The following is a 26,058-nucleotide window of genomic DNA, read 5'->3' as shown; positions in this document are numbered from 1 at the left end:
TTCTGGCATTTAAAAAGGAATGCAAAGCAAAACAAACAAAACTACAATGATGCTACCTACTAAAGGGTATAGTCCAACATCCCGTGCTTGACGCAAAAAGACCATTCACCAGAGAATATTCACCAGAGTAGAAGGCTCTGTAACTTTGAGAAAAGGTGCTGATAGGAATTTGGAAAGACGTGGGGGAGGGAGAGAAACCACAAAATGGCTTTTTTCAGCCACATTGCCACCCCATTGTCTAGGAGCTTTCTGGTCACTCCTTATTGTTTAAGCACATTGTTAGTCAATCCCTCTTCACCATAATCTCTAATGTTCCCTGTTGTGCCAACAGGATCAGCAAAGTGCAACGGAAAGCTGTCAGTGCCATTCACAGCCTGCTAAGTTCTCACGACCTGGACCCACGTTGCGTCAAACCGGAGGTGAAGGTCAAAATTGCTGCCCTCTACCTGCCTTTGGTTGGCATCATTTTGGATGCTTTGCCACAGCTCTATGACTTTACAGGTAACAATGCCTTCTGTGTCCTTCTTTGGATTGATGGGGGCCCCTGCCAAATGCCCCCACTAGAATGAGGTGTCTGTCATTAGCACAAGTACTGGTATGTTCTACAAGCAATTCGCTACGCTAGTGCTCTCCAGACCTTTTAAACACAGGCCCCAATTTTTTTTTTTTTTTTGAAGGCACATAGCCTTGTATCTGTTTTTTATTTAGAAACTAATTTGTTCATTCATTTTTCATTCGGGTGCGAACTTTAAAAACCAGACAACAACAAAGGATGAGATAATAAGAGAATCACTTCTTTTGGAGATCACTGCTCTGACACCTTGAATTAAAGGTGTTTCTTTTCTTTCACGAATGTTTTAAGCAAAGAAGCAGACTCAAAAGAATCTGAACAATTATTCCATGCAAAAAGATATCATGGTGTCTGTCTTTCAGTATTAGGAAAATTCTGCCATGGCAGAGGAATTTTGCCTTTGGCGCTGGCTGATGCCAAGGTTGAAAAATCAGTATCTCTCACTTAGCGAGAGAAGAAGGATAAATTGTCTCAAAAGGATGTGTGCACCTTCTGACTTTCTTTGCTTATTACAGTGTGGATTAGGGAATGTAAATGAACAAAACTACCCTCGACCTGAGCAAAACAATCCCATCTTCCTACCCTCCCCCCAAACACACACACACACACACACACACACACACACACACACACACAAAGATTCTGATCACTTCAGAGTGGTTCTTGCTTTTCCCTCAACTCAAGGGAAGTTCTTAGAACTTACCGTGCAGCTCTCTTGACTGACGAAGGTTCCTGGGGTTTGAGGAATGTTTGTGTGAGCCCAGCATCCGTGCAGGCAATCATCCTTGGAATCCTGGAGCCATTCAAGTTTGCCTGTTTCCTCTAAATGCAAGGTGCCATGTGTGACTAAATTATTTCTAAAATCAGTACGGTGTTAATTAAAATGAAATTTACAATGAGCAATAAAATGGGCATTGAAATGACAGAAGCGGACTTGGCACACAGGACTTAGTGGGCTGCAAAATGACATGCATTGAGCTTCCTCTAGTAATGCCTCATAGGAGGGCAAATTGAGAACAATGTGGTCTTCAAAATTTGAAGATGTATTTTAGGGCAGGACAGGTAACTTTCAGACCATTTCTAGAATTTTGCGTGAAAGTTTCATTAGAAGATCCATGACTTTCTGTTCCCAAAGCAGGGAGCCACCTTAGCACACATTCTCCAAAGATTCCTTGTTGATTAGAACTTTGCAGATCAATTCCTTGGGATCAGAACGTTTCAGCACTTCGTCTTTGAACCTATTAAATCTTGGTGGTTTCTTTACACGTGCATTGAACTTTATGGTCATGATGTAACTGAAAAGTGGGAAAACAGCAAAAAGTGTTCTATTATTAAGGTCATATAGTGCATCTATTGTACATGGAATCTTTACATTGATAAACTAACAAGAATATCGTCTTTAAAAAAAAGATACACTTGTGGGGATCGAACCAGCAACCTTGTTGTTAAGAGCACCGTGCTCTAACCAGCTGAGCTAACTGGCCGCCCCGAGAGGGGTATATTTCTTACAATTGATAAACTACATTGACATATCACTATCACCTAAAGTTCATTGTTTACATTAGGGTTCACTCTTGGTGTTGGACATTCTAAGGGTTTGGATAAATGAATAATATGTATCCATCACTGTCGTATCGTACAGAATGGTTTCTCTGCCCTGAAATTCCTCTGTGCCCTGCTTATTCTTCCTCCCGTATCCCTAACTAACTCCTGACAACCATTGAACTTTTTACTGTCTCCTTAGTTTTGCCTTTTCCAGAATGTCATATAGTTAGAATCATACAGTATGTAGCCTTTTCAGACTAGCTTCTTTCCCTTAGTCGTATGCATTTCAGTTTCCTCCATGTCTTTTCTTGACTTGCTTCCTCATTTCTTTTTAGCACTGAGTAACAATCTGTTGTCCAGTTGTACCCCAGTTTATTTATCCATTCACCTACTGAAGGACATCCCGGCTGCTTCCAAGTTTGGGCAATTATGAATAAAGGTGCTATAAACACCGATGTGCAGGTTTTCTATGGGGACATAAGGTTTCGATTCTTTTGGGTAAATACCAAGGAGCATGATTGCTGGATCTTATGATAAGACTGCTGATGTTTTAATTGCAGCTACAGATGCCCGAGGTGGAAAAAATCGCACCAGTGGTTCGGATGAAGAACAAGAAGGGAACAGTGCAATTAACCAGAATGTGGCGCTGGCCATAGCTGGGAACCACTTTAATCTGAAGACCAGCGGAACGATGCTGTCTTCCTTGGTATGCCGCACACTTCTCTGGTTTATTCTTTATTCTGTGGCTTTTCCCATGGGCTCATTCTCATATTCACCTACCAGAACCCCCCGTGGAGCAGGCAGGGAGATTTCTGCCTTACTGCTCAATGCTGGAAGGAGTCATCGTGAGGCTGGCAGCTGTGGAGGGAAGTGGTGCAGATGAGGCTGCACACAGTCAGACAGGGTTCTGGCCGCAGCAAGAGAATCACAGGTCAAATTCAGGCAGTCTCAGTGGTGCTGAGCTCAAGCCTCAGAACACCAGGAAAGCAACGAACTCGGGAAATCTGAGATTTTTGCAGAAGATTCGAGCAAGGCTCCCTCAGGTGGAAGGGTTGAGCTGTGTTTATTCCATGTGTTTATTATTCATACTGTGTATGCCTCCAAAAAAGGAAGATTGAAGAGGGCTGGTTGCTTGATAGACATTTCTTAAGTGTCAGCTTTGGGAGGTTCCCAGAGACCCTAAGTAGAGTCGTTTGGTTCTGTCCTTACGCACAAACTCTGTGTTTAAAGAGGAGCTCTTCCTGGAATACACCCTCTGGTTCACTTGCGGTATGATCTATCTCTGTTCCTTGATGAGCTCTGACTGTCCCTTTTTCAAGACAGGGCTGCATGCCCCAGCTTCATTTGACTTAGCACTTCAGTGTAGACTGTATCTGCAGAGAACACACCTCGGTCCTGGAAAGGCAGCGTCGACATCCGACATCCAACTCTTCTTTGCAGGATGACTTTCTCCTCTTCCCTCCAGTGCTTGGGCATTCCCCCCCCCAGTACACCCCGCATGAGAGGTGCAGGGCAGGGAAGTGAAAAAGAGAAGAGACATTTGAGAGCTGACATCACTCATTCTGCAGTTTGATAAATACGGGGTTTTATGACCTCCTCCACCTTTCTAATATCCATCTTTCCAGTGTTAGCTGCTTGAGGTGGTGTACGCCTTTCACATTGCTATTTGATCTCAGGGCAAATGCCCAAAGCTCACCTGTTAGAAGATATTCCCCATGAAGTTATATCTAAAGATTTCATATCTTCGTGTCACCGTACTCAGAAAAATCTGACATTAAAGTAACTTCATGAGCCCTATCATTCCCCTCTGAAACCAGCATTTCCCTCACATGCTGACAAATACCTCATTGCAATTTCACCACTGCATTCCATTGGATATTAGCTACGCCACATGAACCAAGGGCGCAGCCGCATATTATTCTTTGTGTTGATTTGATGAGCAACAGAGAGTGTGCTCAGCACTCTAAAATGAACACTTGTGGCCAAAGTATTAAAGCAAAGAGCCTGAACCCCCACACCCACACCCGCAGGAAAACATAAAGCATGGTTAAAGTCCCATTACACAGGACTCCACTAAATTATGGATTTGATTAATTCGCTGAGCAGTTCATGACCCTTACATTATATTTTGTACTGTGACAAAGAAGCTAAATCTTGAATAGTTAGGGTATGTCTGGAACCCAGCCAAGCCAGTTCACCGCTACAAGACTCTGCTCTAAGTTGTCTTGTGTCCAGATTGAAGGAGAAATACTTGAAGATCTTAGCAGAATGGGAGCCCCTTGTTATCATTGAGACTGGGGGAGGGGTGGTCAAGGTCCCAGGCATACCACCAGACCACAGTGCTCCAGAGACAGAGGGTTCCCACAGTTATGTGGCTGAAAGCCGGGCTCAAATAACTACTGCCCCGAGCAAACCCCTTTGCTGAGCAGCCCAGCCCTGGGAAAGGCAGAGTTCCTGGAACAAGAACCCCAGAAGTACAGTTACTGTGTTCTGAGAGATTGGCATCCCTTAAACTTTCACTGTGTGTGCTGTTCAACTTCTTCCCCTGCATTCGTCTCCCAATCTGCCTGCTTCCAGCCCTACAAGCAGTACAACGTGCTGAATGCTGACACAACCCGAAACCTCATGATTTGCTTCCTCTGGATCATGAAAAATGCAGATCAGAGCCTCATTAGGAAGTGGATTGCTGACCTGCCATCAATGCAACTCAACAGGATTTTAGACCTCCTTTTCATCTGTGTCTCCTGTTTTGAGTATAAGGTAAGTGTGGAGCGGCTCAGTTTTACACCAGCTCTCAGCTCCCAAGTGCCATCCTATCTTGTTGCTGCCCTTCTTTGTTTGGGCAATGGAGACATCAATAATTTTTCTTATTTCTGTGTTAAAATCCATGGCCTATTTACATATCCATAACCTACCTAGCTATGATAATCCCCCAGGGAAAGGATCCCTGCCTTCTGCAGAAAGCGCCATATTCCCGTTAACAGCATTTCAGCAATAAGATCCCCAGAAAACATTTCTAGGTAGCACATGTCCAAACTGGCCAATGTCACCATGGGTGCTCTGTTTTGAGGATTCTCCCCATGGGCAGAGATCTCACCAAACAAAGCGTCTTTCTGTCTCTGCCCTGTCCAGGGAAAGCCGAGCTCCGACAAAGTCAGTACCCAGGTCCTGCAGAAGTCGAGGGATGTCAAGGCCAGGCTGGAGGAGGCTTTGCTCCGCGGGGAAGGGGCCAGAGGGGAGATGATGCGGCGCCGGGTTCCAGGTACGTCGGGTCCGCCCTGCTCTGCTTTCTGTGTGAGTTCTGCACCTTTTGTGGGCAGCAGTGCCCTCCCAACATGAGTAGACACCATCACTTTCTTAAGACGTTACAGTAATAGAGACCAGCAGGTTCTGGGATTCTGTGCATGATGTGTAATGTTAGCCCTGTGCCTCTAAGGGAAAGCTGCTTTCCTGAGACCACAGGGACCCTGGAAATGTCCCCAGATGGCATCTTCTATTTCAAACTTGCAGGCGATAAAAGGTCACATCCAAGATTGTAAGTCCTAGGATGAGATGAATGGTGTCTCTCTCGAGGCCAGAACCTCTCCTGGGGTTTTGACTAGTCTGTGCAGAGCCAGGTCAAGACCATGGCTAGTTCTGGTTCCTAGATCATCTCCCCAAATCACTCAGGGCACTATTAGGATGGAACCAAGCCACTCAATGGTCTCAGAGTGTTCCAGCTCTCCAGGGAGCCTACCACACCAGGAACGATCTCAAAAATGCTAAGCTCATCATTGTAGAATAGAGTGAAGTGTTCACCCACCCTCGGTCTTATTTACTGTGTCAAAGTAAATCAGAGTGACAGCTCATTCTGTGCCATGGCACAAATGACCAAGAATTGAAGGGAGCTCAGTTTTTTCAGAGATGGCTGAGCACCTTCATTTGAACCCACATTATCCTTTTCAATAACTCGGAGAGAACCTCCAGGGTTTCCCCGGAACTCTGTGTTCATGAGAAACAGTCTCAGCAGCACTCCAGAAAGGCAAGGGTTCTTCTAAAGCTCTAGCGTATCAATCAAAGAGCAGGCCAGCCTGCCATGGACACGGGCTTTGTCTCCTACCAGCATCCAGCATGGACTCTAATTAGCCAGAGCAGTAGGGCTGAGGCCTCTTAGTTGAGCTTGTTGTGGAACTTGTGGTTATCTTGGAGGGTTTCATGCTAATCAAATTCCTATCATGCATTTCTTAACTCCTAGGGAATGACCGATTTTCATGCCTAAGTGAAAATTTGAGATGGAAGAAAGAGCAGACACATTGGCGGCAAGCTAATGAGAAACTAGATAAGTGAGTCACTCAACAACTTTGTGCTACTTTTACCTAAAGTTCTAAACTATTTTTCCCAGGCTACTTGTATTACTGAAACAACTACATCCTTCCAAGGGTAAGAAAATGAATCATCATTATCTGTGTAAATTCAGTGCATCCAGGGACTCGGTATAATCAAAGGTATAAGGAGTTATGATTTCCAGTTCTTAAACATTTATTACATTGATAAGCATTTAAAAGAAAACTAATATTTAGCAGTCTCAGGTGGCTTAACCAAAACTGCTGATTGGGACAGGACAGATTACCCAAAATGATTTCAATTTATATTTCTACTCCAGAAGTATGTACAAAGATGTATAATCAGGAATATTTATATCAGCATTACATAAAAAATTAAAATCATTGGTAACATTCTAAATGCACAAGAATAGGGAAATATGTAAGAAAATATTAGGTTGGCGTTAAAATGTTTTGAAATCATTTTAATGACATGGGAAATGCTTATGATATCATGTTAAGTGAATAAAAGCAGGAGAGACACTTGGTTTTAAAGTAGAATCTTAAATTTCTAACTACATATAGTAAATATATTTTTAAAAACCTGGAAGGAAATTTATCAAAATATTAACAGTGGTTTACTTTGGGTGTTGAAGTAATCGGTGTTTCCTTCTTTACACTTTGTTGTATTTCCCACAATGGATGTATTATGATGTGTATTATCAGAAACATTATATAGAAATGAAAGAAGAAAAATCCTGCTTGGATTGCAATATATGATATATATGAGTGTGCAATAATCTGGATATATGGGGGCATAAAACTAAACCTGTTGAACATATACCACATGTCTGCCATTCCTCTTAGCAGCAGGTAGACTAATGAACCTCAGTGTTCACTGAGCAAACATTGCACAGCAGCTAAAGAAACCCCCCACCACACACTGGGTAAGGCCTAGGAAGGGTATCCCCATGGTGTATGAAGCACCCCTCGTAAGGGAGTAGAGGGTGGGGCAAACTTGCGTAGCCATGTTGTTTTGTAAATAAGTATAAGTTACTATCTTCGTTTTATTTTTTTATTTATTCTTTATTCGTTTCATGTGTACAAAACACTGAAATAGTTAGACAGCATCCCTGAGGTGGTCTCCCTAATAAGACAAGTATCCAAGTTACTATCTTTGTTGCTGCCACAAGAATGCATCATTCTGGTCCATTTATAGGAATATTGGGAACCAAATTTATTTTAAAACATTAAAGAGACAAAGACATTTTAATTATAGATGTTACTTCGATAGCCTAGTTATTGGGCTTCTTAATGATAGCCAGTTTTGTTTGGTATTTTATTCTTGCTTTAAGTTTCCTGAACTTATTTATAATATATTTGTTTCTGAGAGTGCATAAGTTCTAGTTCAGGCAATAAACAGAAAAGAAATTTTTTAATGTGCATGCAGTAGGTGCTACAGAAATGCATAAGGCATCTACTGGTTAGGGCATCTACTCTATGAGATTAAGAGTAGAGTCTAACAAGGCATGTTTTGCATGAGCTGTGTAAATTGATGTTTTGGGGAACCTTTCCCTTTTGCTTGCAGAAACAGCACCACGTTGAGCCTTACTTTCCATGCAGGGCCTTCCAATTATCTCTAAATGAGTTCTCAGCCCTGAGCTACCTGGAGGGTGGCTCATTGTCAGAGCTAAGGATTCTTATTTTTGTTGTTGTTGTTGTTGTTTTTTAATTGCTTAATTTAGCTAAGTGGAAAACTTTTTGTAATTACAATAGTGGGGTCTTTCGCCTTTTTCTTTCAGGTCATTTTTCAGTTATTTTGGCTCTCTTTCTTATAAAGCAGTAATTTTCAACCTTGGCTATACATTAGAACCACCCAGGGAGCTTTTAAAGCTTCCAGTGCCAGATGTACCCAAGGCCAATTAATTTGGAGTCTCCAGTGGTGGGACCCAGAAATCAGTATTTGGTAAAACTCCCCGGGCGATTCTGTCATGCAGTCAAATCTGAGAACCTATTTTAAAGGAATAGTTAATAGGCTTTTTAAAAACCAGGTTAATGGTGGTGATGGTTGCAAAACGATGTGAACATACTTAGTACCACTGAACTATACACTTAAAGGTGGTTAAGATGGTATATTTTATGTAATGTGTATTTTACCACTATAAAAAAAAATTGGGGGAAAAAAACAAATCAGGACATTCTAGAACTGCACTGTGCAATATAGTAGCCACAGTAGTAATGTAAGAGAAAAATGCACACCAGATGTTGAAGACTTGGTACAAACAAGAGAATGTAAACTATCTCATCAGTAATTTTTATAGTAATTATACATTGGCAATATTTTTTGATATATTGAGTTAGATAAAATATATTACAATTCATTTCACCTGTTTCTTTTTGCTTTTTTTAGTATGGCTACTATAGAATAGAAAAATGACATATGTGGCCCCCATTATGTTTCTGTTGGATAGCATTGCTCTAAATCTAAACCTACCAGTAAATTAATACAAAGTAGCTTTTATATTTCACTTATTTTACATAAATATTATCACGTGGAGAATGATAAAAAATTGTAGAGCAGCTTGGGACCAAAAAGCCTGTCGTAAGCGTGAAAACAAAGGGAACTATGTATTCTGAGCCCTCGATGGCATCGTGAGCAAGGCACTGCCCCCATTATTGGGTGAAGGGGACTCAAGATGAGCTGGTGATCCGGGTCCAAGACTTTTGAGCTCCCATCATGAATCCTCAACCCCTGTGCTAACATTCTGGCCGCTGGGACATCTTGGGAAAGTCAATTCTTTACACTCGCCTTTCCTAGCAACCAAATTTGGATGATACAAAATACCTTTGCCAGTTTCACTTGGATTTTATGAGAATGGATGAACTAGTGCATACAACTCTCTGATTCCTAAAAATGAAACCTAACAGCGGAGCGGCAACCAGGCAGTTTCCCATCCCCTAGTGAGTAGTAGCCAGTAACGTCCAGTAGGATGTTAGATGGCCTGTCCCACAGGAAGGCAACCATGCTTCCCATTAGAAAAGGACAAAGGCCCGTACTTGGCTGTGCAACCCCAAGGCGGCCTTTGAGAAGTCAAGAAACTGACTCTTCCCTGACGGGGTTCTGAAGCATCACAGTTTCATAATCCAGTAGCATCGCTGTTTGCCAAATTCACATCACACCCAGTTTCACTCCCTCCAGCTTGTGCAGAGGCTTCCCTTGGCTCAGATCTGGAGATGGTTCTCATGCATGAAATACAGGCATGGTCCTGAGGCTTTACAGCAATCTGACTGGCAAGCCTAATTGCCGGTAACAACCAATAATTGCTTTTCTACCTATTCTGTTATTTCTGTAATTGTCATCATTATTCATAATAGGGGGGATGAGGATGGCCTGGAGACTTTACCTAGAAAATTTTTTTAACCAGACACTAATCATAGAAAGCACCTAGTACTCCTTAGTTACCTGTAGCCAGCTGCTTTGTATTCACTCCAAGATTGACTGTTCAGACGACTTCTTTATGCCTTGTTGCATAGATTGCTATCATTGGGATGTGGCCAGGTTTGATATGCACTTTAATTTGACGTTTGTTTTTTTTTAATTTCTTAGAACAAAGGCAGAGTTAGATCAAGAAGCCTTGATCAGTGGCAATCTAGCTACAGAAGCAAATTTAATCATCCTTGACATGCAGGAAAACATTATCCAGGTGAGGACAACCAACACCTGATCTATTCAACATGAATATGTTTACTGGAATTTAATAAAGAATTCTTTATAGAAACTTGTAAAAGAATTAAACATGATCCCAAATGCCTTTTTTAAAAAAACGAAGTTGGGCAGTTTATTATTTACACTAGTGTCCAACGTACAAATTCCAGAGATAATGAACATTCTTCAGGCTTTTTGGACTTGCTGTTTGCTTGGAATGAGTTCATAAACTGACTCTCGTAGCTAAATTTGCCTGAGTGTATCAAGTCGATAATGTGGATGGTGGGTGTATAGTTCAGCATCTAAAATAAGGATGGTAGCTATTTGGGGGTTGTTTTTTTTGTTTTGTTTTGTTTTGATGGGTCAACTCCAGTTGAATTATGATTGATGCCTGGTATAGGAGCTAAGATTATGAGTGAATTAGGTTCAAAAGAAAAACTAGTATGTGTCCGTTTTTGGACACAAATTAATGAAGTTAAAGTTATTTGTGCCATGAATTTCCCATTCCTGCTGTAGAACATTGTAGTGTCTCTGTGAACTTGACAGTAACACAATTTGTCACACAATGGTATCTTCTAAGTGAATGTTTCCAAAAATTCCCAAGACTTCGAGGTGTTAGTAGGTTTTTAGTTAACCTGAAAAAATGAGTCCTTCCATGTTTCCAACGAGAAATCATTTAGACTAGATCCAGTATTGCTTTTTAGGGCTAGAAGAAGAAATATTGATGGAATACAGTGACACCTTAGGTATCCAACTTTTAAGTTGTCTGAAATCAAGGTAATTATTGTAGAAAAATAAAGACAAAAAGTATGTGGTATTTTTGATAACTTAGATACTTGGCATCACATTGCTTATATCTTTATACAAAACTACTTTGAGGACTACATACCTAACACCAGTCCTCAAAATGTATTTGCAATTTTCAAAGAAAGCTGAAACTTAACTTTTCATTATCTTTGGTGGTGTTAATCTTGCTGTAGCTGATAAACAAGCTTCATTTAGAAACATCACTACCATCCAGCAGCCCCTATTGTCTTGGGAAGCCCATGGTTGTGTTTTGCAGCTCACAAGGCGAGTTTGCCTTGTATATACAAAGACAGAACATTCCAAAAGCTATTTCCCAGCATGGGGGGAGGTGTACCTTAGAACTGAGTTTAGCAGCCCAGAATTAGGCATATATCCCAAATCAATTGGGCATTTTGAAATAAAGTCCAGCTTGGAAATAAGTCTTCAGCTCACATGGTGATTAATGGATATGTGTGATGCTTTACCAAACCCTTAAGATCATAGAGATGGAACTTCAGCATCTCTGTGTCTACAGCATCTCAGCATCTTAAAAGTGTCTACTTGCATCTTCACCCCTCAATTTACTGGCCCAGTGCAGGATTCAGTGATGCTCTTCTGTTCCCCCAGGCAAGCTCAGCTTTGGACTGTAAAGACAGCCTGCTGGGAGGTGTTCTAAGGGTCCTGGTGAATTCTCTGAGCTGTGACCAGAGCACCACCTACCTGACTCACTGCTTTGCAACACTGCGAGCTCTCATTGCCAAGGTAAACATGGAATGCATGTTTTCTTACTCTTAATTAAGATTCTCATCTAGCTTCACGTTTCTCCCTTCAGCTGCACCAAAACCCACAGAGTACTGTGTTAAGGGACCCTGCAGTATAGGCCGAAGTCTCCCCAGGAAGAAAGCAGATGCACTCATTCTGCGGAAACTCACCACGGAGAGGAGAAACAGGGCTCTCACCCTTGAAATGTGGGCTGAACTATAGAAATTTGAGGTGGCTACTCACTAGAGACATGAGAACACAAAGCAACTGAGCGACTTGGCCTTTCACCCTTTTTTTTTTTAATACCGCATCTTAGATTAAAGTCCCTATACATGAGCCCATTTGTGAGCCTTACCAAATGTCACGTTATAAAATGACAGGACGATTATAAATCAGTTGCTTGTAGCCTGAAGAATATAGGTATTCCTTAGGTAAAATGGTCTAATGAGGTTTACTTTCTCCCCCTTTATTGAAAAATCTCAGTTGGTGCCTTCTACGTGGGCTCTTTTGCAATTAGAAAGGGGAATTCTGCCCCTATCAGGATTATGTTTGCTTTCTTGGTCACCAATAATTTCCAGGGAACCCAGGAAGCTCAGGATAATTCCTTCAGCGTTGTGACTTTGCCAGTGAATGCAGCCTGGCTAACAATGCGGTTAATTATGCAGCCCTGGTCTTAGTGGTGCAGTTTGTAATTAAATCTTAAGTCACTCCATTGCTTCAATTCACCTTCTGACTCAAGTAACTCATTATCTTTATGGAGCAGTGCGTGAACTCTTCTGGGCGTTGTGCTTGTCCAAGCAGACATTCGCATATTCCAACAAGCATCCAGTCCAGAAAGTAGATGGAAGTGCCAAGTGATGCCTAACGGCCCTTTGTGTCTGTCCTAGTTCGGCGACTTGCTGTTTGAGGAGGAGGTGGAGCAGTGTGCAGACCTGTGTCAGCGTGTCCTACACCACTGCAGCAGCAGCATGGATGTGACCCGGAGCCAAGCCTGTGCCACCCTCTACCTCCTCATGAGATTCAGTTTTGGAGCCATCAGTGTAAGAGCTCAGCCCAGCGGGGTGACCCGGGATCAGTAAAGTCAGTGCAAAGCATTGGTTAAGGAAAAGTTTACAGGATTGCCATATACTTCCGTCCTGTGTGAAAGAAACAATTGAATATGTACATAGATAACCAGCTTTTGTTGGGATTGGCATCCAAACGTGAATATCAAGACTGATGAATACAATGGTTTCCACGTGTGTCAATCAATCAAATAAGTAAATAAATAAATAAAAATTAAAAGTTGTCATCTGTGGGAAAAAATACAACAGGCTGTTTAAGAATTCAAAAGAGAGTGTCCTGTTTCTAACTTCTGATTGACTGTGGAAGAGAATTTGAAATGATCGGTGTCATCTGCACCTGAGTTTTAATAGACGCTTAGCAGCGTTCAGTTTTGTTGAATAGTCAGCTTTTGCTTTTGTTTGTCGAGATTTTGGTATGTTCTTTTGGAATTTACATTTGTGGTCTTGTTAAGAGCATATGTAAGTGATATTAAAAGATAAATTTGGCTCACGGAAGCAAGGCAGGGTCCTCCTGATATATTAAGCATAGCTATTTAAAAGCATTTTGGACATTCCTCAGGGGAACTTAGATAGCCATATTTTTCCATGAGCATGGAAGGGAAGGAGAAACAGACAGTCACTGCTGACGCAGAGTCCAAAATCTCAGAAATCCTGGCCGTGGAGATCCTGTTCCTGTTTGCAGTTTATCTAAAGTCCTAAGAAGAAGAACGTTGGCATAGAAGGAGACAGCCTTTGACTCCACTTTGTAGTAACCTTCCAGCCTGGCAGCGTGGAAGCCTCCCAGGCCTCAATGAAAATTTAAAGGGAGCTGACAGATTTATGTCAGAGCAGTATCCATTTAAACCATTTAAACACCAATATGAATCTTGTGCAAAGTATGGTCCACATTTCATTAGGAGAGAAGGAGATGACTGAAGACTGGCTAAAGGAGCATCGAACAGTTATTGGTATCTGGCTCCGTTGCCTTCAATTATCTACCAGCTGAGTGCCTCTGATTTGTTCCATTTCTTTTTTTTCTTTTCCCGGATGCAGAACTTTGCAAGAGTAAAGATGCAAGTAACCATGTCTCTGGCATCTTTGGTGGGCAAAGCATCAGACTTTAATGAGGAGCACCTGAGAAGATCCTTGAGGACAATTTTGGCCTATGCAGAAGAGGACAAAGCCATGCAGAGCACACCTTTCCCCATCCAGGTAGCCTGAAGAGCAGGCTTTATATCATGAATGGCTTGGGAACCAACCAATTATAAACTTGTGTGTGTGTATATATATATATGTATATAAATATATATATATATATACACACACACATATGCTTATATATATATATATACATACATACATACGATATAATTATAAAATATATAGTTATATATTTATATATGAAGTATATAAATAGTATATAATGATATATAATGTGTTATTTTACATTTTATATATATATATACCGAAAAATGTATACAAGTGGACACTTTGGTCAATGTTGCTCACGCAGTAGTTCACCATAATCAGAAGTGTCTGGACGCTGATGGTAACCACTTTGAGAACCTCTTGTAATTGCAGAAGTCAAATGTGACATGTATTGATCTTTCGTTACTGGCATATATTGAGTATTACAATTTTAGTACAGTTTTCCTTTCTTAAAAGGGTATATATTTTTTTGGCTCCCTCTGTAATATATATAGTATATATATACTACCTCCTACTTGGTATAAAAAGCCCTGATATTCCAGATTACAGTTAAGGGCTTTTCCAGTTGCAAATAACTGGAAGTGGTTTAAATGAATTTAAACAAAAAGGTAGTCAAGAGGGAAAATAGTATAAGGATTCAGGGATAATTCATGTCTCCCAAGGGCCGCCTTCCTTCTGGGCCTCAGAAGTACCTGGACCTGGGAAGATGAAGGCCGCAGAGGATCCAGTCTAGATTCCCCTCTACCCGCAATCTCTACTCTCTTAAAGAAGCCTATTCATTCCTGCCCGTTGCGTTTTCAGTGCAATCCTAACTCATTACCATGGACTATAAAGCCAAGATTATTTGGGGGTGCGCCCTTTTTTGCAGGTGGAGGAACTTCTCTACAATCTGAATAGCATCTTATATGACACGGTCAAAATGAGGGAATTTCAGGAAGATCCTGAGATGCTTATGGATCTCATGTACAGGTAAACTTTTCTGACAAAATCAAAAGGATGTCACTTGAGCATCTAGAGTTTGTCATTGTGGAGTTCTTAGTAATGTAATTACTAGAAGCCATGTGGGCACACTGTTTTGGATGACATCCAAAACTGTATATAGAAATTGGTAGAAATTAATCATTTAGAGTGAGTTCATTCATGTACACGTTATCAGAAAGCTCTCTCTAATTTAAAAGAAGGTACCTATTTTATAACACTATCTTCTACTTACCGTAGAATGAAAGAAAATAACTATCGACTTTTACATGAATTATTTTCTATATGATTTTTTACAATTATAGTCAGACATACACGTACAGTTTTATTTAAAAATCATATTTTACTCTAGTTTAAAACTTTGCCGTACCGTCCTTGTTCAGGAGAAACTAGTTGCACAGGAAAAATTATTCCGATATGAAATAAGGGTAGTGCTTTTGTGTTCTTTTACTTGGAAAAGAAAGAAAAGAGAGAAAATTGCTAGAGATCCATTAAAATAGATATCATTTTATCAAGTCTTTATTTTCCCATAAAGTTTTAATTAAATGCTGTTTCTTGGGATCCAGAACACCTTGGACATGGAATGAAAGCAGCTGGCCTGATAAACATTGGTCCTTTCTCTCATATTCTGAACATGTAGGCAAAACTCTTGGGAAAACAAAATTCTTAGCAGAAAACGTAGCCATACACAGTAGAAAATCCGTGTGATTAACCAGTTGTCCTTGACACTTCCTCACTCTGTCCTCAGAATTGCCAAGAGTTATCAGACATCTCCTGATCTGCGGCTGACCTGGCTCCAGAACATGGCGGAGAAACACACCAAGAAGAAGTGCTACACAGAGGCCGCCATGTGCCTGGTGCACGCGGCTGCCTTAGTGGCTGAATATCTGAGCATGCTGGAGGATCACAGCTACCTGCCTGTGGGCAGCGTCAGCTTTCAGGTGAGGAGCAAGTTCAGCTTTTCCTTTAGAGCAGTGGTTCTTAAGTGGGGGCAGTTTGGCCCCCCCAGTCCAAAGTGCATATGACAACGTATGGAGACGTTTTTGGATGTTACAACTGGGTGTGTTGGGGGAGGATTTACTGGCATCTAATAGGTATAAGTCAGGGATACTGCTAAACTTTCATTCTGCAATGCATAGCGTAGCTCCCACCACAAGCAATTCTCTGGCCCCAAATGTCAATAGTGCCAACATTGAAAAACCTGCTTGAATGTATCATATTTGCCTCTTCTATTTGCATCACCTTGGTTTGGGTTTTTTTTTTTTAATTATTGTTCGTAATAAATGTAGAGTCAATAGGAACTTTAGACATTCCCCAAGCACTTTCCCATCCGTGATTTCATTTGCCCTCCCCATCAGCCAGTGAAGCAGACAGATACGGAAGATGTTATTACCCCCAATTCATGATAAAGAAACTGAGAGAGCAATTTCTCAAAGACTCGTAGTTGACACAGTATACTGACAACCGTGAGAGTATTTTCCAAACACTGGAGAAATGATACCCCTCCTGGCCCATTCCGTGGATTACTCTCCACAGCTCTGTAGTATCCCACTCTCTAATCCAAAAATCAAGAAAGAACCAAAGGGAAAGGGGCAAAGGGGCTGAATCAATACTTTCTTAGGATAAGCTGAATATTAGCCATAGTTAGCAAAGGGAAATTGTCTGCCAGCCCCGAATATTGGTTCAGGCTCGGTAGGAAGCTCAGTGGCCACTTAGACTGTTATTGCTAAATAGTTAGTGTAATCTTTAGAGAAAACAAAAGTGTTATGAGTACTTTTTTAAAAGACACATAATCTGTAAAAATGACCAACCCTGAAACCATGAACAATATAGTACAGTAATCGAGCCTTTTTCAAGCCAGACTCACAAAGTCATTTACAAATGTCTGTATTATTCTTGTTTGAATTTACATGGCCGATTTTATAAAAGCCTTTTTCTTATTATTGTTCTTCAACACAATGTTGTGATGCTGTGTGAACCAGAAGGAGAGGACAATTCAAACTGACTTTCACAGGCTTAGAAAATAAGTCACTGAAACTATTGCTGGTGGAGCCAAGAGCTTCTGATTTCCTACAACATTGTTCACCTGCCAAGCGGGATCGCCTCATATTGTTAACTCCTCTTTTCTTATGGTCTCCAATAACAAACATATCTATTCTATCTTTTAGTCACAGCAAATATATTTTATTTTCAACTCAGAAATATTTGTAATCTAAGCCAAAAATTAAATTCCCATCCAAAAAGCATAAAAAGATCACATTGGTTTTGAATCACATAAAAGTAAAGAAAGTTAAAAAAGATCATTTTAGGTGTATCTGCTTCTTTCATCAGATTTATTTTGGCCATTTGGTATTATCAAAGATGAATATTATAAGTGCTAGTCTTTCAATTCCCAGAAAATCTTTAGGTTTATCACTTAATGTTGAATTGTATCATCCTTTTTTCTTGTTGCGTGAACCAAACTATTTGTTGTTATTCTTTTATTCCTTTTTCCCAGCTATTATATTTCATTTGAGATTATCACTTAAATAATTAATGACATTTTGTTATTGTCTTCCATGTTTAGTAAGCCTTACAATTCTAATTTCACCTAGAATTCAATTGATTTGCTTATAATGAGTCATGCCAACATGAGCTAGAACAATTATTCTAAACCAACAGAAAGCCTCCAAATTGTCCCTACGTGGGGGTGCATATAGCCCTGTTTTTTCATATGTCTTTATCCATTTATTCACTCTTCTAGATGATATTTATTAAGTGCCTATCCTGTCCTCATGAATTTTACATTCTACAACATCATATAACTATTTCACTCCTTATCCAATTATAATCTGGATAAATGCTGTAATAAAGAGGCACAAGATGTTGTGAGTGTATATAATGTGACCCAGAAAGGAAAGCTCAGAAGGATAAGGAAGGCAAAAGGGAAGACAGAAGGAACTGTGAGTGGGCGGTCTTCGTGATCCACAGAACATGGTGAGTTAGGTGTCCTCAGCTACAAAAGAGAAGCCAAATTATGTTGATACTTAAGAGCCAATTCTCTTTTCTCTCAAATGAGACATACCACATCCGTTTGGAAATGTATGCTTGCAAGCGACAGAACACCTAACTCAGAGCGACCGAAGGTAACAATGGAATTTATCCGCTTACATGAGGGAGGTGAGCCTGGAGTAGCACCTGGCACACTGGACCTCAGGGCCCAAACAATGTCATCAGACCTCAGTGTCATCACTTTCTGTCTCTGCTTTCTGTTATGTTGGCTTCATTCTTCACAGATTTCCCACACTTGTTGAGAAATATTTAGGTTTACACCATCCCAGGTTCAAGTCCTGGAGAATAGAAAGATGCCTCTTTTCTAGCAGTTGCTGAGAAAGTCTCAGAGCATCCTATTGGTTTTGATGAGGTAATGTTCTCATGTCTGAACCGATCATAACAGCCAGAGAAATGAAATGTGAAATGGAATTGGCAGGGCCAGAGTTGAGATCCACACCTGGAGTTATGATTGGTTCCCCAGGAGGCTTTACTTTATAGAAAGATAAAGGAATTCTGGCAGCATCAACAACAGATGTCCAGTGTTGATTTCTTAAATATTCTGTGCTTTAGTTTTCAACCTTTTTCTGCTCCAATAAAATTGAATTTTGGGAAAAGAATTATGAACTGGAGCTAAATAAATCCATGCAAGGAAAATAACTTTAAGACCACTGAATTCCAAGGAGCTGAGATCATTGAAATTCTGTGCCCCAGAGTACAATATTTATTCCACAAATGTAGATATAGATACATTCTCAGATACTGGTGTTTCTTTTACCTCCTAATTCTGAAGCCAGGAAAGTCTGCCCAGAATCTTTTTTCTCTGACTACAGCTAATAAAGCTACATAACTTCAAATCTCTTCCTCTACATATAGAAAAATTGCATACAATTCTAACAGTATTTGTTTTGGAGGGTTATTAGATTCTTTCAGCTGAATCTCTAGGACCTTTTTTATCTCCAGTTCAGAAACATCATTATAGCAAGACCAGGTTTGGAAGAAAGACTGGCCACAAAAGATTCTGTATTCCTAAAACTACATTACAATATTAGATGTGAAGATATAGGACTGTGACAACTCTCTTCTCCTTGGTTACTAAGGTTGACTCACTTGGTCTTGCTAGCCAAGCAATGAGGCCAACAGATTTTACTTCCAAAACCAACTCTGGTCCATTGATAGTGATTGACTGGAGTACTATGCTGAGAAGACTTTTTAGACTATATCCAAGCTTCAAGGGAAAGAGTCCTACAATAGATTAATTATGCCTTCCATGAGTGCAAGAATAGGAAGGAATGGCATGTGTGCTACCTGTTTGTAATTGCTAGGCTAGAAAGATTTCCCATTCCCATATACATTTCTTTCACAGCTGTGAGACAGGTTGAAGAAAATGACTCTTGATCTGTCAAGAGTTATGAGAGTTACTACCAGAGCTGGAGCTGGGGTGAGGCAAGTGAGGCACATAAAGCACAGAATTTAAGGAAGCACTGACTCTCAGGGTCAAGTTCACAGTCAACAGCTACACATCCCTGAGAGTAAGTGCTTCCCTAAATTTTGTGCCCTGGGTTCACCCTAGCCCTGGCCTTGGTCACTGCATTCTCTACTAGAGACTTTAAATTCTATAGTTTATATAAGGGAAAAGTATGTAGAAAGGAAGAAAATGTTTGGGAAAGAAAAGAAGAACTGCTACATCACCATAAAACTTTCCATAAAGAAGACATTCTCATTTACTGTTGTCCTATAATATGATAGCTATTCACCTACAAGTCAAGTCAGTAATAGCAACGTTCTTCAGGGGAAAAAAAAAAAAAGCAAAAGTGAGAGGTTCACTCAGCTGGTGAAACAAGAAGTCTAGTCAACTGTTATTTGGCCTTTGCCTTTTAAAAACCATGGACCAACGGACCCCAGCTGGGTGTCCCTTAGGGTTATTTCACTAAAGTAATTCAACTGTTGTTACATTGAGGCAAGTATCCTTGATATATCTCCTCATAGTTAAAAAGAAAACAATACATATGAGTTTTGAAGACCAGATGTTCAGTGTGTCCTTTCAGAATGAATGGCAGCCAGAGACCCTCTACCTGGTGGAATGACAGGCCTGTATAATCACAGGCTAGCTGGGGATCTTTGAGCGTGGCTTCCTCATGACTACATTTGGGGCTCCTGTGGTGCCTTGTGTGAGGCCGGTCCCCTGCTCTCTGGGCTTATATTGTGATCTCTTTCAGAATATTTCCTCCAACGTGCTGGAGGAGTCTGCGGTCTCCGATGACACTCTGTCACCTGACGAAGATGGTGTGTGCTCTGGCAGGTACTTCACCGAGAGCGGCCTGGTGGGCCTTCTGGAGCAGGCCGCCGAGCTGTTCAGCACGGTGAGTGCGCACAGCGGTCCCAGGGCCTGGCCTCCGTGTTCAGGCTGAACTCCCAGTGCTGTGCATACCATTCCCACTTCCTGGGACACGTACAGGGGTATGCAGGGCAGGGGATGGCCAGGAGGACTTTGATGGATGCAAATTGCATCAGCTCTCCAGGGAGATGAGAAAGCCTTTCAGCACTGCAAGTCTGGTTTTTCACTACGTGCTCATAGGCTGGGCAGCAGTTTCACAGTATTATTCCTTTTAATAGGGGTGGAAACTAAGCCACAGAGAGGTGAAATGGCTTGCCCAGGGTTACGCAATAAATGATGAGGCATGTTCTCACTCCCTCATCTTCCCTCTCCTAGAGGAAAATATTGAGGTGGAGCCACTGAGGCGAGAGCGGAGGGGAGCGGTGGGGGGGGGGGGAGAGAAGAGGAAAGGAGAGGAGAGGAGAGGAGAGGAGAAGGAAGAAATAAGCAGTGTCTTCCTTCCTGACAACTGACTCATCCTCAGGGTTGTCACAGAGCGGGATCTGCTCAGAGAAATGTGGGAGCAGAAACCACCGAGACTCCCCCCATTAACCTAATCTGGGTCTAAACTCTCCTAATTAGAGAAAATATATGTAGATTAAGTCATTGAGGTTCAGGGTAGGGGAGAAAGTCTCTTGTCCATTTTCATTTTATTAATCTCTCGCCTCCCTCAAAATTTAGGCCAATAAATATTTAATATTTCACTGTATTAGGCTGGTCCAATTTTGTTTTCATCCTTGTATTTTTCTTTCTTTTTTACTTTTCAATTGCAAGTTTCCACCCTACAACCTCTATGCATTTTAGTTATTCACTAGCTTCCTTTTTTCCTGCTTTCCTTTTCAGGATTCAGGAAAAGTCCAATAAATTCCTCTTTTCCCCAAAATTCAAGAAAATGAAGCATCAGAATCCTAACACCTTTCAGGAATACATTGAACATCTGGCAACAGGGGACCCCTGATGACATTTAAAAATGCTAAAGCTGCCTTCTAGAATTGCTCTTATTCTCTGCTGCCAATTTCCTGTCCTATTTTTTTCTCTGTGAACATCATCATACAGGACCATTTAGCATGTGTCTAGTTCAATTTGAGTGCTGCAATCGCCCAAAGACGTTCAGACGGCCCTCCTGCTCTCTAAAATATTGTGGTGCCAATAATAAACCCATTCTCCAGTGCATAATGAACTCTGCTTTCTCTTTTGAAGTTTCCAAAGGTTAAATTCTCTCTGATTTTCTTCTCTTTCCAAGGGAGGATTGTATGAGACGGTTAATGAGGTCTACAAGCTGGTCATCCCCATCCTGGAAGCACATCGAGACTTCCGGAAGCTGACTTCCACTCACGACAAGCTGCAGAAGGCTTTTGACAGCATCATTAGCAAGGTAGCTGGGGACCCTGGCCAACAGGTCCTGTTACCTGGCAGCAGATGACGCTGTCCCAGAGATGCTTAGCCTCCCTTCTTCTGCAGGGAGTGATTTACTTGAGCGTATCATCACTGTACCTCTCACCTACCAAATGGAAAGGGCTGGGCATAGATGAGAGGGCCAGAATTCAGAGTGTGAAAGAAGGTAGCTTCAATTACTTTCCAACCAGGAAATGGGAGAATCTTTTAAACTCACTTAAAAGAAGTCCTACAAATCTTTCATGGGATCTCTTTTGTTATTATTTCAAAGTTTATTCCATAAACATTGAATTTTTTAAGGGAGTGATTGCTGTTTATGTTCGCTATAGGAATAAAATGCTTTACAAACAGCAGTAAAAGACTCCTATCCTTTGCAACACAATGGATCCTCGTGAATTATATAACTAAGGAGAGGTTTTCTTATATTGCTCATCAGGGTCATAAGAGAATGTTTGGAACCTACTTCCGAGTTGGTTTTTATGGATCCAAGTTTGGGGATTTGGATGAGCAAGAATTTGTTTACAAAGAGCCTGCAATTACCAAGCTTCCTGAGATCTCTCACAGACTAGAGGTAAGAAAAGTGACTCTGTGTGCCTGACATTGTATACTTGACAAAAACAAGTTACAAAAAATCCAAAGGATCATGGATTCATCATTTATGTATATATATATAAATTTTTCCATATTGCATGTATAATATGAATGTATTAGGTGAGATCTCGAGGTAAAGCAGGGTTTGGATCGTTTTCTTCTAAGATTCTATGTATTCTTGTCAGAGTTTGTAGATTTATGTGGTGAATATCATTTTTAAGACTATCCAAAATTCAATCAATGTCATATGCTTTCTTGTAACCCTTTTCAAATTTTAGTAATAGTTCTTCAGCTTGAAGGTTATTACCGTGACTTTGAAGTAATCTGACCAGATTACTGAGTTACACCTAGAAAATGCTGTGGCCATCCTTTCGGTGTCACTGGATAACACATCCCACTTCTGGCGCAGAGATTCTCACAGTAGCCACACCTGGACTGTGGCACAGCGAGCTCTTCCTGCCGATCCAAGGAGCAGCCCGCTTTGGATAATTAGAGTCAGTGTCCCAACCCCTGGGCTGGCAGTCCCAAGTCCAACCTGCTATTTAATTTGATCCATAATGTAGCAGAAAAGAGTAGCGTGTTCCCCGACAAAAGGCTTGAGACAAAGGGAAACAGCATAGAGAAAGGTGAGGAAAAAGAAAATAGACTTTGAAAGGGCCAAACGCTGAGAGCTCAAGAGGAAAGTCAAGCAGAGCCCCCAAAACAAAACCCTCTCAGGGTGAATAACTGGGGTCCCCTGAGCTGCTGACACCAATTAAGCAGAGCTTCACTCCTTATACTTTCTTGCTATTGCTTTGAGTTTACGCCCTTTTACGGCTGTAAAACCTAAAACATTTTTGTTGCCAAGTTTCTTTTTATACTATCTATCCATGCCAAATAAGACAAGGGATTTTAATCCTTACTTGACTCAGAGAAGCCATGGCCCAGAATGGCTGGGTGACTCACCCAGTCATTGAGCTCATGAGAAGGAGAGCTAGCAATCCCCAGGACACTTGGCTTTTTCATGTGTTTTCCCAACTTAGGACTAGAAGGACATGTTTTGTTTTCTTGTGCACGGTGCTTTGTCGCATTATAGAAAATCTGGTGACTTCCAAATTCCTAGGGTACAAAAGGCAAGAAGTGAATAGTGTCATACCCCTGGTGTTGCTTCAGGAAATATGATGACTCTGGTTGGAATAGAAATGAATCATTCATCCTGTAGGGGTGCACGTATCAGTTTGCAATGCTGGACTTCCTGATATTTTTATTTTTGTCTCAGGAGGTGTCGAACTTGCCTTATTAGATCAGAGGGACTTTCAGTAATCAACAAGCAAACTCTCCCTTACACTTATTCCAAACTTTTTCCACTTCTGAAAGACAAAAGGTTGCATTACATTGAAATAACCTTTATAATCTGTCGGTTTCTCTTGCCTAGGGATTTTATAGTCAATGTTTTGGTGCAGAATTTGTGGAAGTGATCAAAGACTCTGCGCCTGTGGACAAAACCAAGCTGGATCCTAACAAGGTAGGAGGAAATTTGCAAAATATAACCATCAGGCTTTGATTCCCTTTGTTCTAGCCCAAGAACATAAAGTGACCTCTTGTGTTGGGCTCTCCAAATCATTTCAGTGCAGCCAAACTTTTCTGTCTAGGGTTCAACTACTATTCGTTAGATTTTAAAGAAACCATACTCAAAGGCAGAAGTCATAAGAGCTACCATTTATTACCAACTGTGTGCCTGGCACTGCATTAGGACCTTTGTGTGCACCACTTCATTTCATCCTCCAGCAGCCCTTTGAAATAGGTGGTATTATTTCTATTTTACAGATGAGAAAACTGAGGTATGGAAAGGTTAAGCAACTTTCCATGATCATGTAAGTGCTGAAGCCAGTACTGGAACTCAGGGTCCGTTATCCTCAAAACCATGCTCTCATCACTGCTCCTTACTGCATTTCTATAAAACTTGAAACTCTAAATTTAAGATGTGTTAGAAAGATGCAACCTTTTCATTGGCAGCATTGAGTGGCACCTTCTTTAGCTGCAGGTATTCCCTCCAGGCAACTGCAGGGTCACTGTGTTGTTGGGGGAGTGGTGCAAAGGGCTTAGACTTCAGTTTCCTCACTTCTCACATGGGGGCGTGTCCTGCTTCACCCCCGAATGGGTGGATTGCAGCCCAGTTCTGACACTCACCACAAGTTACAGACTCAGCTCTCCACAAGAGTGCCTTCATTTCAGACACCAGACTCACATCGGGTCCCCAGACTACCCACATTTCTGGCCACATGGCCACAAATTTGGGGGTTCCCACTTCCCTCAGGTTAGATAATTCACTAGAATGACACAGAACTCAGAAAAGTGCTATACTCATGATGACAGTTGTATGATAAAGGGTACACAGGGCAAGTCTGGGAAGGAACCCAGAGCTTCTCTGCCCTCTCCCTATGGAATCCAGGCATGTCCCCCTTCCGGCAGGTATGTTCACCAACCAGGAAGCTCCACTGAGCGAGCCTTGGTGTCCAGAATTGAACCAATCCAGGTAGGCGTGGATTAAATCATCAACCACATTATTAAATTCAGTCTCCAGTCCCCATCCCCTCCCTGGAGGTCAGGCCGGCCCCAACTCCCAACCCAAGTCATATGATTGGTCTTTTGAATAATCAGCCCCCTTCTTGAAGCTACCTAGGGACTCACCACGCAAGAGTCACCTCATTAAAAAAAAAAAAAAAGACACTCAGGAAATTCTAAGGGTTTTTGAAGCTCTGTGCCAGGAAATGCAAACAAAGGCTAGATATATTCTTTATTACACTACAGAGTGGTGCCTGCCTGCTCAGCCCACCTCATAGACAGATAAGTTCATGAGCGCTTTCTAAACCGCTGGAAATAATGCAAGTTCAAGGTATTATTAAGGGTTAGGGGACAGAGGGGCAGTGGCCATCTGGTCTGTAAAATGAAGAGTCCAAACTCTTCTCTCAGTTCTGTCCTCCAGGATATTAAGAAGATGATGCAAGTAGGGAGGAATTGGCCAAATGTGATAGTTTGTTTTTCCACATATTTCAGAAGACTCACTCACTTACGATACATTCCCTCATCTAGGCTTGAAGCATTAACTAGTCAGACCGGGGCTAAGCTTCCGACAGACATGTTTGAAGTCTTTGGAAGTTCAGGCTGTCTGTGTGCCCGCCGCACATGCTATGTAGAGTCACCAGTGACATCCCAGACACAAGGTGCTCGTTTTTCCTTTTTCCCCAAAGTAGGTTCTGAGAGTTTTAAAGAAGAATCTAAACCCAGAATTATAACCAGATTTTATCCCACTAAATAATAATTTACAGTCGAGATCAGTGACTTCACCCATCCATTTTAGTGGGTGGGTGTTGCAGAGTCTATGGTCATCGTTATACTTTTTTTTTTTTAGGAGAAATTTTTTTTAATAAGTGCCCTTCTTCACTGTGTGTGTGTGTGTGTGTGTGTGTGTACTTTTTAATGAGGTACGTGCAGTAAAATTCACTCTTTTTCTGTTCTATGAGTTTTGACAAACTCATGTAACCACCAACCCAATCAAGATACAAAAGAATGCCATTACCCACAGTATTTCCGCATGCCCTTTTGTAGCCATTCCCTCCCTCTACTTTCAGCCCAACAGTCCCTGATCTATATTCTGTCTCTGCAGTTTTGCCTTTTCCAGAACGTCATATAAATGGATTCCTACAGTAAATAAATGGGATCACACAGCTTTTTTAGTCTGGCTTCTTTCACTGAACACAATGCACTTGAGAGTTGTCCATGTT

General features: G+C 41.2%; 1 protein-coding gene across 7 annotated transcripts in view; it reads left to right on the top strand.

Moving 5' to 3' along the window:
* Nucleotides 1–26,058, top strand: part of DOCK8 (dedicator of cytokinesis 8) — a 193,313-nt gene that overhangs the window by 149,694 nt on the left and 17,561 nt on the right. For all 7 annotated transcript variants that reach the window (XM_033122589.1, XM_033122588.1, XM_033122593.1 and 4 more), the window contains 15 exons: nt 332–501; nt 2,677–2,822; nt 4,694–4,876; nt 5,249–5,378; nt 6,351–6,438; nt 10,025–10,121; nt 11,537–11,671; nt 12,559–12,711; nt 13,768–13,926; nt 14,792–14,892; nt 15,650–15,842; nt 20,151–20,294; nt 21,552–21,683; nt 22,140–22,274; nt 23,709–23,798. In XM_033122589.1, the coding sequence (XP_032978480.1) occupies nt 332–501; nt 2,677–2,822; nt 4,694–4,876; nt 5,249–5,378; nt 6,351–6,438; nt 10,025–10,121; nt 11,537–11,671; nt 12,559–12,711; nt 13,768–13,926; nt 14,792–14,892; nt 15,650–15,842; nt 20,151–20,294; nt 21,552–21,683; nt 22,140–22,274; nt 23,709–23,798 (2,056 nt within the window). The remainder of the gene's footprint in view (nt 1–331; nt 502–2,676; nt 2,823–4,693; nt 4,877–5,248; nt 5,379–6,350; nt 6,439–10,024; nt 10,122–11,536; nt 11,672–12,558; nt 12,712–13,767; nt 13,927–14,791; nt 14,893–15,649; nt 15,843–20,150; nt 20,295–21,551; nt 21,684–22,139; nt 22,275–23,708; nt 23,799–26,058) is intronic.

The sequence above is a fragment of the Rhinolophus ferrumequinum genome, chromosome 12 (assembly GCF_004115265.2).
Source record: "Rhinolophus ferrumequinum isolate MPI-CBG mRhiFer1 chromosome 12, mRhiFer1_v1.p, whole genome shotgun sequence".
In the NCBI taxonomy this organism is placed as follows: Eukaryota; Metazoa; Chordata; class Mammalia; order Chiroptera; family Rhinolophidae; genus Rhinolophus; species Rhinolophus ferrumequinum.
Note: the sequence above shows the minus strand (reverse complement) of the source record. Positions and strands in the feature narration are given on the sequence as shown.